Source organism: Hippocampus zosterae, chromosome 13 (assembly GCF_025434085.1).
Source record: "Hippocampus zosterae strain Florida chromosome 13, ASM2543408v3, whole genome shotgun sequence".
NCBI lineage: Eukaryota > Metazoa > Chordata > Actinopteri > Syngnathiformes > Syngnathidae > Hippocampus > Hippocampus zosterae.
In genome coordinates, this window is record NC_067463.1 from 9,893,927 (window position 1) to 9,910,948 (window position 17,022).

The following is a 17,022-nucleotide window of genomic DNA, read 5'->3' on the forward strand; positions in this document are numbered from 1 at the left end:
GAACGTGGGAGGAAACCGGAGCACCCGGAGAAAACCCACGCAGGCCCGGGGAGAACATGCAAACTCCACACAGGGAGGCCGGAGCTGGAATCGAACCTACCTCTGCACTGTGAAGCCGACGTGCTAACCACTGGACTACCGGGCCGCCATACATACATACATACATATATATATATATATATATATATATATATATATACTGTATATACATATATATATATATATTTTTTTTTCAGCTTGTGTCCTCTACCAGAGGCCAGGAAGCTTGAGGGTTCTGCGCAGTATCCTTGCTGTTCCCAGCACTGCACATTTCTGGACTGAGATGTCCGATGTTGTTCCCGGGATCTGTTGCAGCCACTCATCTAGTTTGGGGGTCACTGCCCCGAGTGCTCCGACCACCACAGGCACGACTGTCACCTTTACCTTCCAGGCTCGCTCCAGCTCCTCTCTGAGCCCTTGGTATTTCTCGAGTTTCTCATGTTCCTTCTTCCTGATGTTTCCATCACTTGGGACCGCTACATCCACGACAACTGCTTTCCCCTGCCCTTTATCTATGATCACGATATCTGGTTGGGTCGCCATTACCATCTTGTCAGTCTGGATCTGGAAGTCCCACAGGATCTTTGCTCTGTCATTCTCCACCACCTTCGGAGGTGTTTCCCATTTTGACCTTGGGGTTTCCAGTCCATATTCCGCACAGATGTTTCGGTGGACTATGCCAGCCACCTGGTTATGGCGTTCCATGTAGGCTTTCCCTGCCAGCATCTTACACCCTGCAGTTATGTGTTGGATCGTCTCAGGTGCCTCTTTGCACAACCTACACCTTGGGTCTTGTCTGGTGTGGTATATCTGGGCCTCAATGGCTCTGGTGCTCAGGGCCTGCTCCTGAGCAGCCAGGATGAGTGCCTCTGTGCTGTCCTTCAGGCCAGCCCTCTCTAGCCACTGATAGGACTTCTTGAGATCAGCCACTTCAGTTATGGTCCGGTGGTACATCCCGTGTAGGGGCTTGTCCTCCCACGATGGTCCCTCTCCCAGCGCCTCATCTACTGTTCCCCATTGTCTGAGACATTCTCTGAGTACGTCATCCGCTGGAGCCTTCTCCTTGATGTATTCATGGAGCTTGGATGTTTCATCGTGGACAGTGGCTCTCACACTCACTAGTCCTCGGCTTCCTTCCTTTCGGCTTGCGTACAGTCTCAGGGTGCTGGATTTGGGATGGAACCCTCCATGCATGGTTAGGAGCTTTCGGGTCCTAACGTCCGTGGTCTGAATCTCTTCCTTTGGCCACCTTATTATTCCTGCAGGGTATCTGATCACTGGCAGGGCATAGCTGTTTATTGCCCGGGTCTTATTCTTGCCATTGAGCTGGCTTCTTAGGACTTGCCTCACTCGCTGGAGGTATTTGGCCGTAGCCGCTTTCCTTGTTGCCAGTCGAGGTTGCCATTGGCTTGTGGTATACTGAGGTACTTGTAACTGTCCTCAATGTCTGCTATTGTTCCTTCAGGGAGTCAGAGCCCTCCAGTGCGGACTACCTTTCCTCTCTTAGTCACCATCTAACTACATTTCTCAAGCCCGAATGACATACCGATGTCGCTGCTGTAGATCCTGGTCGTGTGGATCAGGGAGTCTATGTCCCTTTCGCTCTTAGCATACAGCTTTATGTCATGCATGTAGAGGAGGTGACTGATTGTAGCTCCATTTCTGAGGCGGTATCCATAGCCTGTCTTGGTGATTACTTGGCTTAGGGGGTTCAGTCCTATGGAGAACAGCAGTGGGGAGAGTGCATCACCATGGTATATGCCACATTTGATGGACACTTGGGTAAGTGGCTTGCCATTGGCTTCAAGTGTGGTTTTCCACATCCTCATCGAGTTCGCAACGAAGGCTCTTAGGGTCCTGTTCACCTTATACAACTCCAAGCATTCAGTGATCCATGTATGTGGCATCGAGTCATAGGCTTTCTTGTAATCAATGCAGGCTGTGCACAGGTTGGTACGTCGGGACCTGCAGTCTTGTGCGACTGTTCTGTCAACCAGGAGCTGATGTTTGGCTCCTCTGGTAGCTCGACCAATGCCCTTCTGTGCTTCGCTCATGTATTGATCCATGTGTCCACTTATCTTAGCCGCAATGATGCCTGACATGAGCTTCCATGGTGGAGATAGGTTATTGGCCGATAGTTGAATGGGACTGCACCCTTTGAAGGATCGTTCGCCCTTCGGTTAGCCATCCTGGGTGAGTCCCATCCCTCAGCTGCTGGTTCATTTGTGCTGCTAGGCGCTCATGGAGTGCTGTGAGTTTCTTTAGCCAGTAGGTGTGGACCATGTCCGGGCCTGGTGCTGTCCAGTTCTTCATATCTGAGACTCTTTCCTGTATGTCTGCCACTCTTATGGTAACTGGGTTCTGTTCAGGGAGGTTGCTGTGCTCCTCTCTCAGGGTCACCAGCCATTGTGCACTGCTGTTATGTGCAACCTCCTTCTCCCATATGCCTTTCCAGTACCTTTCAGTTTCTACACTTTTTAGAAAGAATGGACAGAACACTGCGTCGACATTGTGGGTTTTGTCATGGAGAAAATTTGACAAACTACAGTGATGATGTGCGGAGACTGTTGACAATATGCTACTGTCACTTAGCCAATCAGCATGCAAAACAAAATGCATTGTAAAAAATTATATATAAAATATATATTTATATTTATAAAGAATATATAAAAAAAGAAAATGAACCGTGTTATAGCGATGGATTACCGTATGTGGCACTATAAAATGGATAAGTAGTGATGTTGAATGAGAGTTGGACAATTATTATATTTCACTTCTTAGCAGATCTTTTCTTAAAACTGGAATAATCGATCATTTCAGACGAGGACTAGTGCTCCTTGTAGGCAGATCACCATCTCAGTATATAAGTAAATTCATCTCGGTTGTAATGTTGACTGTGGATCCGCCAAGGCCAGGTTTGTGATTACACCGCTAATCCAATGAGCGGCGCAACAGCCGATCTCGTCAATGCTCGGGGGGCTTTCTGAGTGACAGGAAACGGCAGGTCGAGCGAAGCAAAAGTCAATTTTAAAACGGTTTCTGCTCATTTTATGACGACGGGACACAGCAGCGAGAACGGTGATGTGATTAAGATCAAGTGGGATGCACCCACTCTGCTGTGCTCGTTGCACCATTCGTTGCCAATTTGAGTCTATTAGACTCAGCGTTGGAGAGATTGTCTTACATATCTCTTGTCAGATTATCCAATAAGGTTGCTCACGTTCACAACATTAAGGTCAGATGTTGAAAATCAACAACTGTGAGACAACTAATGACGCCCCAAAAGTAAACACTCTCCCCGTCTAATCATTTGGGCTGTGCTCAATTCATTTTCCTCCTCTGCGTCAAACCCTTTGTCTTTGTAACACAAACATAAGCGTCCCAAAAGCAGCAACAAAGGCGAGCTGATGAAACATGACTTGACAGCCGCAGCTCTCACATCAAAACAGTCTCACCACGCGCCTGCAAAACCAAACTCAACCAGTTTCAGTTTGGCACCACGACACAGCAGCCACCTCACCCCACCCTCCTGCACCTTGTCCTTAAATAACAGCAGTCTACAATGATCATTAATAAAAATTTCAATCAGAAATAGTTTCCAAACCAAAAGGCTGAAAGCCGAACAGATGATTAGCATCAAACCTACTTCTAAGGACTGAGGTATAGTGGTACCTCTATTTACGAAATGAAGTGGTTCTGGAATAAATTTCTTGACACGAAAATTATGAAAGTAGAGACGTGTTTCCATGTAAATGCCCTAATCTGTTCCAAGCCCCGCCCCCCCACCCAAAACTCAGACATAAATGTTTCATAAAGCATAAAAATGCATTAAAATATGTAACAAATCCACATTACAATTAGATTACCGCACGATAAATGAGAGTTGTGCATAATATAAAAAACAAAGAATAAAGAATAAAAATGATAGTCATTTACATTTTAACGGCTTCGTCATCGTTTTTTGCCCTCTTTAGTCGAAATTCTCTCTCAGAAGTGGTTTTTGCCTGGCGTTTTGATTTTGTTGGCTTTTAACAATCCTACAAATGTCCAAGGCAAACATCAGCATAGTGAACGATTGCCTCGGAGCTGCGAGTACAAGCCCATACTGTATTTTTACCTTTCAAATATTTCGTAACTAGAGGCAATATTTTCCAGTTGAGACGTATTGTAACTTGAAAATTTCGTATGAAGAGACGTTCGTAAGTACAGGTTCCATTGTAATCACGCACAAAAAAATAAATATTTTTCACCTTCTATTCCAAGGTTTACAATTTAGAGTGCTCTATTAATCTGCCACACGTTTTTGGAATGTGGGAGGAAACCGGAGAATGCGGAGAAAACCCACGCAGCCACAGGGAGAAAACGCAAACTCCACATAGGAAAGCTGGGGCCAGATTCCGGGTAAACGTGAACGATTTGTACTTTTGGACTTTGTAACAATTTCTCCAATGCAAATTTATGCTTAGCGGAACACATAGCCATTTGTCGTCGCCTCTAACTCTGCATTATTGATTATATGCTGTCTGCGCTTCAGTGCATTGTGTTTATTTAACAAATAAATAAATAGGTTAGGAAAGGATATATAGATAAATAAAATAGAAGATTGTGACATCTAATGACAGCCAGTGATTTCCTCTCCATCAATTACATTAAAATTATGACACAATGTCAAATAAACAAACACACTTATGGACACAAACTGAGAACGTGTCAATGATGTTGACGTCAGCAGATCAATATGTAGACATCTGACCTTTAACGTCATTTGTATGGCACAGTCTTCTAATAAGATTAGCAGCTCTGTCAACACATTCCCAAAATAAAAAATTTAAAAAAAAAAAGAAAATCTTTATTTGAAGGCACCAAAAAACGTATAGGATGAGCTGATGTTTTACATGTCTGAGAATTGATTTAAGGCAACAATGTTCAGTATCACAGGTTCAAAATAGCTTTGACTCATTGCCATGACAATCCTGCATCGTCTATTTTCTGTAATATTGACGAACAAGCAAGGACTCGTATCTACACTCTTTATTTTCTGTTTTCATTACAACAGATTAAAATTATGGTTTCTTTACATAATTTAATCATGTTAAGGTAAACCACGGACTAGTTACAGGTCAATAGCTTTCTTTAAATATTATAATATCCTCACAAGTCTACAGTTTCACTGATGACAGATGGGATGTCGCTACCTGTGTGATGGTGCTCTTGTGGGAATGTGATCACTTATACAGTATATATATATATATATATATATATATATATATACTGTATTTTTTTTTTCATGAGAATGACTTCACCCATCATGGGGTGCTTTTGCTGGAATGGCTAATGAATTACATCATCAAGAGGAAGTAAGCTTGGCCAGAGTGACTCAGACAGCATGTGTACTGCAAATGTGTGTTTGTGCATGCGCGTTTGGATCTGGGGGTAGTTAATGGACGAAACCCCAACACCTGCTGCCTCCCTTTATGGGCACCCAGTAAGCAGCTACTGTATGTGATGTTGCCATATTGTGTCTCCTTTCAGTTCACTGGACAATGACAACATTGGCAAGTCCAAGAGCAAAATCAACTCTTCGAACAAAATGATCTTGTTTTGAACAAAAAGAGGGGGAAAACTGCATGCAAATGTGACAATGCATTATAAAAATATATACAGTATATTACTACAGTGGTTCAATGAATCTGTTCCAGCCTCCCTGAAAATAACCCAAACATTTTTGTGTGTGTTTTTTTAATTAAGAAAATTAGCACACTATAATATTCTATTTTATTAACCTTTCAGGGACAGTGGTTACTGCGGTGGATAGCTTATCATGTTATCAGGTTACAGGGTGCATGAAAGGGTGAAAAAGCATATAACAATTATATCATTTCATAGAATTTAAGAATGTAACTTCTTTTTCATCATGATTTAATGCTGCAAATCATGTAATTGTGCTGTTCCTTCTGGTGTGCCTTCCTTGGCAACCAGGAGGCAGGAAATGTAGTCATCATTACGCAAAAGAAGAATTGGCTTCTTCTTCTGTGAGGGCTGTCCTGATTTGATATTGATATTGGATATCGATCTAATGTATCCTGATATTGGGTATCGGTCCGATATCAGAGGAAAAAAAACATCAGGTTATATTCGATAAAATCTCCGATATCAGCACTCACGTACAAGCAGTCCATTCCAGACTCTGCTGCTGTTCTTCTGTTTAGCAGTATTGAATAAATGGGTCATGTTCTCATACTTCTGATGCTGACGAGTCATCGTTTCCATAGTATGACTTGACCAAGTCTCTTCTAGCATTTCATACTAAAAATAATGTAAAAGCGTGCAGAATTCCTGCTGATATTATATATCGGTATCGGTATCGGACAGTATTGCAGGGTGCAATAACAGTATCATATCTGAAGTGAAAAAAGTGTGTCGGGACACCCCTATGTTCTACTACTACGTACTGTGAATCAGTAAAATGCCAAAATTAATCAGTCATATTTCATAAATGATAAATAATATATACAGTACCTGAGTATTTTCATTGTGTATGTCTACGTGTGCTGCTCCATGTTTGTATTCAAATATACGAAATCTTCAGCAAATAAAAACAAACAAAAAACAAAAACAAAACGGCTGTATTACAGCTCGCATCGCAAAAAGCACTGTGCTTTTTTTGGTTAGGTACCTGGAGCTACGACTACTCTTGCAGCAGCCTCATTCAGTTAATATTCAATGAATATGAACACTCAATGAATATTCAATTGATCTTAAATTAATATTCATTTCCTCCCTCTTTGTTGATTGTCTATTTATTTTTTAACATTTATATATCCGTCCTCAAATATCCCCTCCAATATTTTTACCGAAAATATTTCTCTCTTTTTTTGGTTTGTTTAAATAAAAAAAAATACAATACCGGTACTGTATTATATTTTGGAGCATTCAGCTTGTTTGGATTTGTGGCACTCCAGTTATAAAACTACAGTTACAGTAGCTGTCAGCAAGCAGCCTACACACTTGTGGTGTGCAAACCTGGGTGGAGTGTACAGAAATGTTTTTATTTCCTTGGGGTAGAAAAAGAGGAAGGAGGTATTTCTCTGTTTCAGTGGCCATTTAGTGAGACATGGTGACAATCAAAGATCTCATGTGAAAAAATCTGATTGAAATAAATCTGGTCATGAGAATAAAGAAGGAGCTGTTTGTTTCCAGTTTAGACAAAATAATCTACGAAAAATGACTTATTTGGACGTGTGTGAATTTGCAGACAGTCACAGAAGCATACACACAACGACATCTTTGGGAAAATGAATGCATTATGCACGGCTTCCGTGTAACAACTACAAATTATTAATTTGCGCTTCGGTCGCCTTGCGATGTTGCAAGAGGGCCCTTCAAAAACGTTCAAATATTTAACAACTTTCTCTGTTTAACTGATGAGAGAAGGCTGGAGCGTGTGTTTCTTTTTTGAATTAGTTTATACTATTCCAAGGAGGGAATGAACAATAACTGGAATTTGGAGGGGAGAAAAAAAAGGGCTATTTGTATTTGACGGCGCTTTGGGCGGAATCAAAGCTTCTGTTCTGTTTCTGCTGCCAATAAAGTGATGGCCGATTGCAAGGCAAATGTCACACTGAGAATGCTTCACTTTGGTCCATTGGAGGTCAAGATTTACTTTTAAGCGTTGACTCATCTCAGAGTGTTCAGAGTATGTTCGCCAGCATTGCAAAACCAAGTAACCTATCTAGGAAATAAAGGCAGCCATGACAAACAAAACAACAATGAAACGTTTGGTGTTCTTTATTCTCAACTGTGTCTAATGCCACCTGTTTTCTTTTTTTGCCTATTCTGGATGGTAGCCAAAAGGAAAAGAGCTCAAACATGGGCACAGTGCAGCTCACAAATGTTAGTATCCTTGAAAAAGTTGTGAAAATTGGAAACGTAATCATACTGTACAGAATCCAACTACTACCTACTCGTGCTTGTGAGTTCGGCATGAAAATGAGACATCCAGCTCAAGTCGTACAAAGCTTTTATTGAAAAGACAATTGTCTACTTGGAAAGATGGAATGCTAATAGTCATTCACACTGCCGACGAACATGAACAGGTGGTCTTTGGTCTACGGCGGAGTTTGGTTCCTAACCGTACCTAAGTGGAAATTGAGCCAACCTATATTAATGCAATAGTGAAGTCATGATTACAGCTAATATTTGCATGCAAAGTCAACGACCAGGGGCCAGATTTGGCCTGCCACATCACTTTATGTGGCCCGCGAAAGCAAATCAAGCATGTCAAATTCCATAATGCTCGCTAAAGTCTGAAGCAAAATCTCAAGTTGTCATATGTAAGCCACAATAACAGTCATGATTTATTCTTGGCTTCCGATTTTAACACTAGTTATCTATATTAAGATAGATGGGGGGTTTTATGTTCTGCTCCTTTGCCTTGAATTATAATGAGGATATAATCAGAATTTTTGCTCATATGCAGTACATCTCCCATGTATGTACTGTATATCAAGGTTTTTATTTCATAGTTTTTTTTCCCACCCTCCAATAGCTCACACTGACTTGTCTCTGCTCGCCTCAGTTTGAGGCTCTTGTTTATCCACTTGTAACTCAGAATACCGTGAAAACCGCGCCCCTCTGAATGCATCGGTTGGAACAGGACATACAAGCAACCCACGGCAAACGTGGTCCTTCTTCAAGAGGACAATGAAAACAAACTGCAGCAAACAGTGCAATGATCAACAGGGTATTCGAGTCTTCAATTGATTTGGACTGCACCAGGAAGCAGAAATGATGTCTCCAAACTCACAGATGATGTCCGAGTGTTGTTTACAGTGCGTCTTGAGAAGACGAACAAAGCAGTAAGTGACAGAAGTGAGCTGCCTCTTCTGGAGTGACTCTTATTCCCGTGTGCTTAGCATATTGAAAATCGGCACACTGCCCGGAACAAAATATTGGACAAATTACTCTCAGTGTGTGTGTGTGTGTGTGTGTGTGTGTGTGTGTGTGTGTGTGTGTGTGTGTGTGTGTGTGTGTGTGTGTATGCTTGCACATGCACGATCGGGTCGTTCGTGGGAAGTTGGTCGCTTCAAAAGTCGATCTTTGGCCAAAAAAGTGTGTGTGTGTGTGCGTGCGCGTATGTGTGTGCGAGGGCGAGAGGAAGGGTATGATGCGGCTCTTTACAGTAACATAGTAAAAAAATTGGCCCTTCATCTCTGACTGGTTGGCCACCCCTGCACTAGACCATCAGCAACATGCAAAATAATATATAAACATGCAATATAACTATGCGTAATATTAAATAGTGTTTTTTGCATATTCATATTTGAGGATGAATACCCTTATTAGTACTAAAGCAAGAAACACAGTTCCCTTTTTTTTATCAATACAGCACAGCACCTCGAAACCCCCGTACTACAATATTGCAGTTCACAATCACTATTTATCTGATAACATGACAAAAACATAAACATTTGAAATAAAATGCATGGTACTCCCTAGAGATGCAGAGCCCCGTGTTTTGCTTCAGCCTGTCTGTCTAAGCGTTAGCTGTAATGCTCATGTGTGCTACTCTACACCTGCCCAAAAGACAAACGCTTCTGGGTTGAAACAAGACAGCTGTTTACAATGTTGGCTGACCTATTCTCACAATGTCCAGTTTTCTATGACTTCCTATGACACACACACCACCCCATCCTTACCTTAGTACCTAATCATGAAGTACTTTAACAGGAATATGTGTTTACCTGCACAAGATCTCCTATTTTAGTTGTAAATGTGTAGATGCTTGGAAGTCCAACACAATCCGTTCTTGGAAGTTCACTTTGTTCAGCCAGATAATTGTTCCACTTTTGAACTTTATTTTTTCTTGAACTCTAAGGTCAAATGCTGTAAGGGCTTACTGTTTGACAGTCAACCGGCAAAGTCATATGCAGATATTGTATGGATACGCAAAGCCCTCAACGACTGTTGAAACTAAAGCATGGATGCACTTGCACCGTTATTGTAGGGAGACCTGAAAAGTGAATTTGCCATAAAGGCCTGTAATAATGGCTGCCTTGCTGACCTCGGAGTGCTCCTGTGTCACCTCTGATCAGTGGTGTCACACTCCTTTCACTTCCCATTAGGCTCCTCACATTGGGGCAAATGGTAAGAGCCGTAAGTCCACTGCCAGCGACCTTGAACGTGTGTGTGTGTGTGTGTGTGTGTGTGTGTGTGTGTGTGTGTGTGTGTGTGTGTGTGTGTGTGTGTGTGTGTGTGCGCGCGCATAAAGTGTCCTCCAAGCCCCTGACAGCGATGAGGCACGCGCAGTGATTTGCGTGTGTGAGCGAGAAAGCAGTGTATTAAGCAGGCTCCTGACACCTGCCATAACTGATGGCACAATAACCTTGACTTTAGTTGTAGAGTTGGAAATAATCTCATCTGAATACCGAACAACTTGAATCTCATCTTAAAAGAGGAAAGTACGCCGCCCAAGCCAGACACCAGACACACGAAAAGTTAGTCTTAAGTGGGGTACATACGTAATGATCATTGGGCTAAATTTATTTTCCCTTCCTTGTGATGAAATTGGAAAATGTTGGGGATTTACTGTAATACTATAGTGTAAATGAGTGACCACAAAAAGCCAATAGATATATGGTGTCAACAAAACAATTTCCTTCTTGAACCCCCACATATCTCAATACAGCATTTTTCCCGAAAACTACAGTACATGAAATTAGAGGAAATGTTTGATTTCATCTTTTTCCATGGGTTTATAAAATACATAATTTGTATAGAACACACGATAAAATGAGTTAAAATAAAGAAATAGAACTCAATAAAAATCTGTTAAAAAAAAACTACATTAAAAAAAATGTTTTGTTTGGGGTATTCAGCCTTCGCGTTGCATTTGAATTTCGTAGGATTTTTTTTTTAATGTGCAAATACGCACTTACAAATTAACTTTTAGTGTGCTATATTAATAGAAATAGAACTAAACCACACCACTTCGAAATCAGATGTTCGTCTTTTGATTTTATTGTTGTTTTCGATGCAAGTTGTAGTCCATCATTAACCGAGGCTAAGGGAGGAGTTACAGAAGGTTTTGGGGAAACAGTTGATAACAATAACGATGAAAGTGAGTTCTTGGCCACAAGTATAAACCAAACAAAATAAAACCAAAGTATGGTGGTCACGTGCGGTAACTGATGAATTCTTACGCTTCGGTTCATTGCGCACCATTCCTCGGAACCGCTTTGTTAGGATGTTGTGACCTGAGAAACCCGAAATACTGCCTCGACGGGCAGGACCAGGTGTAATAAAGACCACTTTAGAGAAGCCATATGTGAAACATTAAACTCATATAAAAAATTCTGCCCGCCTGCTATGTGAAAAGTCAACACTTGATCGACACAATTTGCCCCCTTTTCTTTACGTCAACATTGGCCGCACTCCTTATCCTGATGTTAGAAAAGACACTTTAAATGGGATCAACCGGAGCCCACAGCTACTTCTTCTCTCCCGCCTGCTTCTTTGAAGGCCTCTGGGCTTTTTAGGCCGCCCTTCTGCTTCCTCCCCCGGGGGGGGGGGGGGGGGGGGGGGGGTACACGGCACTCTTAGGCCACCATTAGGCCTGCTAATGGGCCTGACAACCGTGCCACATCCTCAACATTTAGACCTCCTCTGTCTCCGATATTGATATCGACCACTTCAGTGGTGGTGAGGGAGTGGGGGGGCTCCATTTCACATCGCACGTATGGGCATCAACACACTCACGCAGTAGTCAGAGTACAGTAAAATTGAGTAGGTGCACAAGCTCATTAAAGCAAAAAGCATAGCTTGACTCACTCATGTATGAAGGAAGGGGAGCAACAATCAAAAGGGAAAAAGGAAAATGACAAATAAAATCATTAAATTATTAGAAAAAAACGACTTATTTTTCCACACACAAATGTTATTTCTTTTGAAATTAAGACATTATTCTCATGATGGCATCTTGATTATGGTATGATTTCTCTCATATTATTACGACTATTGTTTATGTTTATTTTTTAACGTGAACCCTTTCATGCACCCCAGCTGTCCACTGTAGAAACTGTTGTCCCTAAAAGGGTTAAAACACGTTTCCACTGACTGTTCACACAGTTGGTATGAAAAAAAAACAACAACAACAACATTCATTTCAACTACGTGACTTCACAACATCCTACAATCATTTCTGTCGCGGGCCTGATTTTAGTTACAGTTTCCCTTGGAGAACCGTTATGACTGAAACCACATAAAGAAGTCAAGAATCACGGTTTATTCAACTATTACTGTATGACTGTAATTAGGGGTTTGGTAACAAGAAAATGATTACGGTATCACTCTTATTTATTACAAATTAGAATTTGAAATTTTGGTCGAGATTTTAGCAAGCATCATGAAAGTTGACATCTTTGATTTGCTTTCGCAGGCCACCAAATGATGTGGCGGGCCAGATCTGGCCCCTGGGCCTTGACTTTGATACTGGTGCCCTACAAGGTATTTCTTTTAACAGAGGGGCATGCTTTTGATATCGCAACTTTAGTCTAATCAATTCCGACATTTTTCTTGTTAACTTTTGACTTTTCGCAAAATATCGCAGTGACGATAGGATCCATTCTCAAGAAATCACAAATGCTGCCTTGATTCACATCTTACCACACTTTATTCTTTGGTTTCATTTCCGTACATAGACCCTCTTGTAAAATCTCAACATACTATTGTCATGCTATGACTTCATTCCCACAGTATTATTTTTTCATGTTTTCCTGGTCGCCCTCATGCTGCATCATACCAATGACGTTGTGAGTGCTCGGGCTCGTGTGCGTCTGACAGCAGTTATTCTCTGCCCACAACCTTGAGACGTATTAAAATCCTGATGATCACGTTCCTCCAATACCGATTCTGGGGTTGGCCTCGATTTGCACGTGTCGCATTTTCCTGCATAAGCTGTACGTAAATCAAGCAAATTTCAAAGAGTGGACATGCGTGAACTAGACCTCACGTCATGTATTCATACATTTTAGATTTTGTGTTCTTTTATCCAACCTACAGTCGGAACGACTAATGATCAACCGGGCAACATTTGCACAGGAAGTAGTCCAATTCGGCGTGTCTATATTTCATAAATGATGAGCAGTCTTGTGCAGCAGATGGCACGAAGCGCAGTCGAGTGCTTTAATTGTAAATTAATACATGTTGAGGCAGCTAAGTGGCCGTCACTCGTTGTGCACCGGGGGCCTGCGTTGCCTTACGAGATTAATTTCACGGCAGAGGAAAACCTTGAAGGAATCTCACCGCGGCGTTTGCCGCAAGTCACCGGCGTACGAGATATCGACCAAATGACTTCATTCACAAGATGTGTACTAAGCTGCTTTCGGCGCTTGAGGCTCAAGTCGGCTTAATGTACATCTGAAACTCGTACCAGAGCTTTGCCACCCACTCTGCTCAACAGCGCTGCCTTCGGTCACAACTTGTAAAGCGGATGTGCTCGGAAATTGGTCTTAATTGTAAACGAGGGTGGCCAACGGCCATTTTGTTGAGCGTTACTAAGCCGCTAAAGCCATCGGTTTGGATTAGAAAACCTAGAAACCATTAACGATGCAACGTGCAATAACGTGATAAGCTAAATCGACATCATGTACTTACACTATTTCCCCCAAAATAAACTAACATGCTTCTAGGGACGGCAATAAAGATTGACAGTGGGGAAAATTAACAGTCATTAATTGATTACAGGCGCCCATGGTTTACAATGCTCCCGACATATGAGGTTGAGATGCCACTAACAGTGCACAATGAACTAGTTTGTGTTGGGCCGTAAGAATACGTGGTCATGCGGTACAAAAATGCGCAATAAGTCATCATCCTAAACTACTGTTTTTCATGTCGTTTTTTTTTTTTTTTACTCAAGGCCTTGTTTTTAACACAATCACTTACTGAAAATATGACTGTAACTACTGCGTTATGGCCTGATGCGTAGATTCGCAATAGACTACGGTGTGGTCCCACTTACATACAAAATCAGCTTCTGTTGCCTCTGTTGGACCACCACTGTAGTTGTATATGAATGGAGAGCATAAAGTATGAGTGGAACGAGTGCTCTTTACTAGGGATGGGCAAGTCGCAATAACAGGTATCAGTAACTGGCTGATTCGAGCCTTTTTTCATGGTATCAGCTCTTCGTGAAGGCTGCCAATACCAGCCACAGATACTCGCAACGTGGTGGTTTGACAGACCGGTAAATCATCATGTGTGGCACTAAAGGTCTTCATTCAGAATTATCCATTTTTATCTGAACTGAATTTTTAGGTGGTCATGCAAATAGCCAGCCATACCACTGAATTATTGGTTATTCGCTGCAAGCTGACATATTTGTGCTTTTGTGCTCTTTCTGAAATAACCTAAGTTGCCACAAAATGGCGCCAAGGCTCTGTCTAATAGTGTAGTTGTTCAGTTGGTCCAAGAATATCGGAGATGTTGAAGTGATCCAATTTGACAGAGAGACAAGCATGTTCGGGAGGAGCTCAGTTGAGCAAAGGTAGCTACTGTGAGTCTTCGCCACATGTGCACTTGTTTCAAAATCAAATCAGATAAAGCCATGAAGATGAGTTCAGTTGAAGGGTGAAGTGAGATGGCTTTTAAATGACAATCAAGTATTCTGGGTTCATGGTTTGTTGTATGTATGGCTTCAATTATGAACATTTTGAGGGTGGACGTCAATTGCTCACAGTTGGGGGGTTTTGCCCCCCCCCCCCCTCAAAAAAAGGAACACTTAAACACAATGCAACTCCAAGCATTCTCTTGATTTTGCTTTTGAACACACACACACACACACTTTTTTTTTTTAATGGAAGAGGATAATTTCTTTCTCAACACTGTAAGCTTGTTTTAAAGTCAGTATTGTACTGCGCTACAGCAGTGGTCTACTATATGTGGATAAGTCTTTATTTACATAGACGCTTTCCCATGTCAGCATTAACTGACATGATGTTCTTTTGTCTTCTTCACAATCTGGACCGCATTATCAAAAGAACTATCAATAAATCGATTTCACTACGTGTGTCCCCACGTGATTAGATTTTAGTGTAATTCCTAAATTTGTCAATCTGAGAATGTGACTTCTCTGACATGTTGTAATCAATGGAAAACTAAAACTAACAACTATTGTACAGCATGGGATCATGTAATAAATGTTGCCCACTCAACATCCATTGCAGCATTTTCATCTTGTAAGGAGGTTCCCTACATCTATGACCCCTTGACATGGTTCCGTTTTTTTTCCCTCTAAATAGGGTTTTCCTTGCCCAGATAGGAGGTTTAGACCGGGTGGATGTCATTGCTTTTTTTGTGATCTGTGGCCTGAAAAGCCTTACAAAACTATTTTGGGGTGATTAATGGTTCGATGAACTTGAGTTGGTAGTGGAAAATGTGATTTGTGCAAACAAATTAAATGTGCATGTCAATGAGCTATCAATAAGCACAGTTGTGAAAGTAATTTGGAGAAGAAAAAAAGGGGAACAAATAGCTCACTGAGGGCATTGTGGCTTCCCTTTTTATCTCTAATTTGTGTTGTTCATGTCCAGTTTGACTGTTAGGGAATAAGGTGACCTATCAAAGTCCAGTACAAGGACAGAGTAGTGAAACTGACTGACAGTTGGAAGGGGGTTTAACAAAAAGGTACTTTTTTACATGCAACTGTCGGCGATGTAGTACATGTATTGTAATAAAGCGGAAAAAGATTTTAGTAGTAACTCGTAGCGAGCCAATGGTGCAAACACTATCCATGTAGACCGATAACAGGGCCAAATTGGAACATTTTCGCTTCCCTTCCCATCATAGTCAGCGATAACCAATAGAAATATGGTTTGGTATGCTCTATTGGTCATTTTGCACACAGGTTAAAAATAAGTAGCATGAAATAGGCCCATGTAGAGAAAAATATATTGTTTTGCTGTTTTGTGTGTGTGATATCTTCCCTTATTTTGTGAAGCATATCAATGTGAAGAGCCAATACAATACGCACTGAAAATTAATGATGGCAAAAGTAAGAATTGTTGGTGTTATTGGTTTTAAGGTTGCTAAATATGACTAACGCGTGCGTTGTTAAAACACACACAATTGCACAGTACAGTAGAAAAAAATGACGTGGAGGTTAAAGATGAACTAACAATGAATACAGTTCTTACCTGGAGCCGCCTTCTTCGAATGATGCCAGAATCGTCCATGGTGATACCTCTTGGAGGGTGTCTCGAGCCCCTGTAGTTTCTTTTCTTTAAACGAGTTCACAAGACCACGCCACGATGTCACGTGACTCCACCCCAGCACGCGCTGCGAGTCAATTTAGCCAGAAATCGAAGCCTGAGTGGTCATTATTTACCAGCGATGGAGTGGATATCACGATGACAAAGAGTATCCTGTACCACGGGGTTGAATCAATTCACTATAAGTCAAACGTTAAGCAGCGATGAAGTGACAAACACACACTCGTAAAATAAGCCCCTCCGGTGTCGGGTCCAGAAATCCACGGGAGTGACACCGTGCAGGAGTTCCATGAATGCATCGCCATCATCACGCCAGATCAACGACACATCGCTGTAATCGCGCACATTAAGGCGACGCCGTTGGGGAAGCTTTCAGATCCGTATGGAAGCAGCGAATGGATGTGTCCGAGTGCTCCTCACACGCACACGGCTTCGTGTCATTGTGTTCCACCCTTTCCACTGCCCGCTCTACTTCAACCTCATCTCCACCACAACAACCGCTTCCTACTACCCGGTGACGTTTAACTCCCCAGAGAACAGACGCTGCGCACGGAGGATCAGGAAGGGAGGGGTGGGGAACGGATGGAGTTCACACATGGGACCCTCTGCCGCCCCGCCACTCCCCTGTAAAGTGGCTGAGCAAAGAATGCGATTGCATGGATCGATTTAATGCGATATTTGTGAGCACGAGGCATCGAGCTAAAAGGTGGCGAAC

General features: G+C 42.0%; 1 protein-coding gene across 2 annotated transcripts in view; it reads right to left on the minus strand.

Annotated features, from left to right (window-relative positions):
• LOC127613205 (microtubule-associated serine/threonine-protein kinase 1-like) overlaps window positions 1–16,843 on the minus strand; it is a 72,259-nt gene extending 55,416 nt beyond the window's left edge. For both annotated transcript variants that reach the window (XM_052084143.1, XM_052084142.1), the window contains exon 1: window positions 16,233–16,843. In XM_052084143.1, the coding sequence (XP_051940103.1) occupies window positions 16,233–16,271 (39 nt within the window). In that variant the 5' untranslated portion in view covers window positions 16,272–16,843. The remainder of the gene's footprint in view (window positions 1–16,232) is intronic.
• Between the last annotated feature and the right edge of the window lie 179 nt (window positions 16,844–17,022).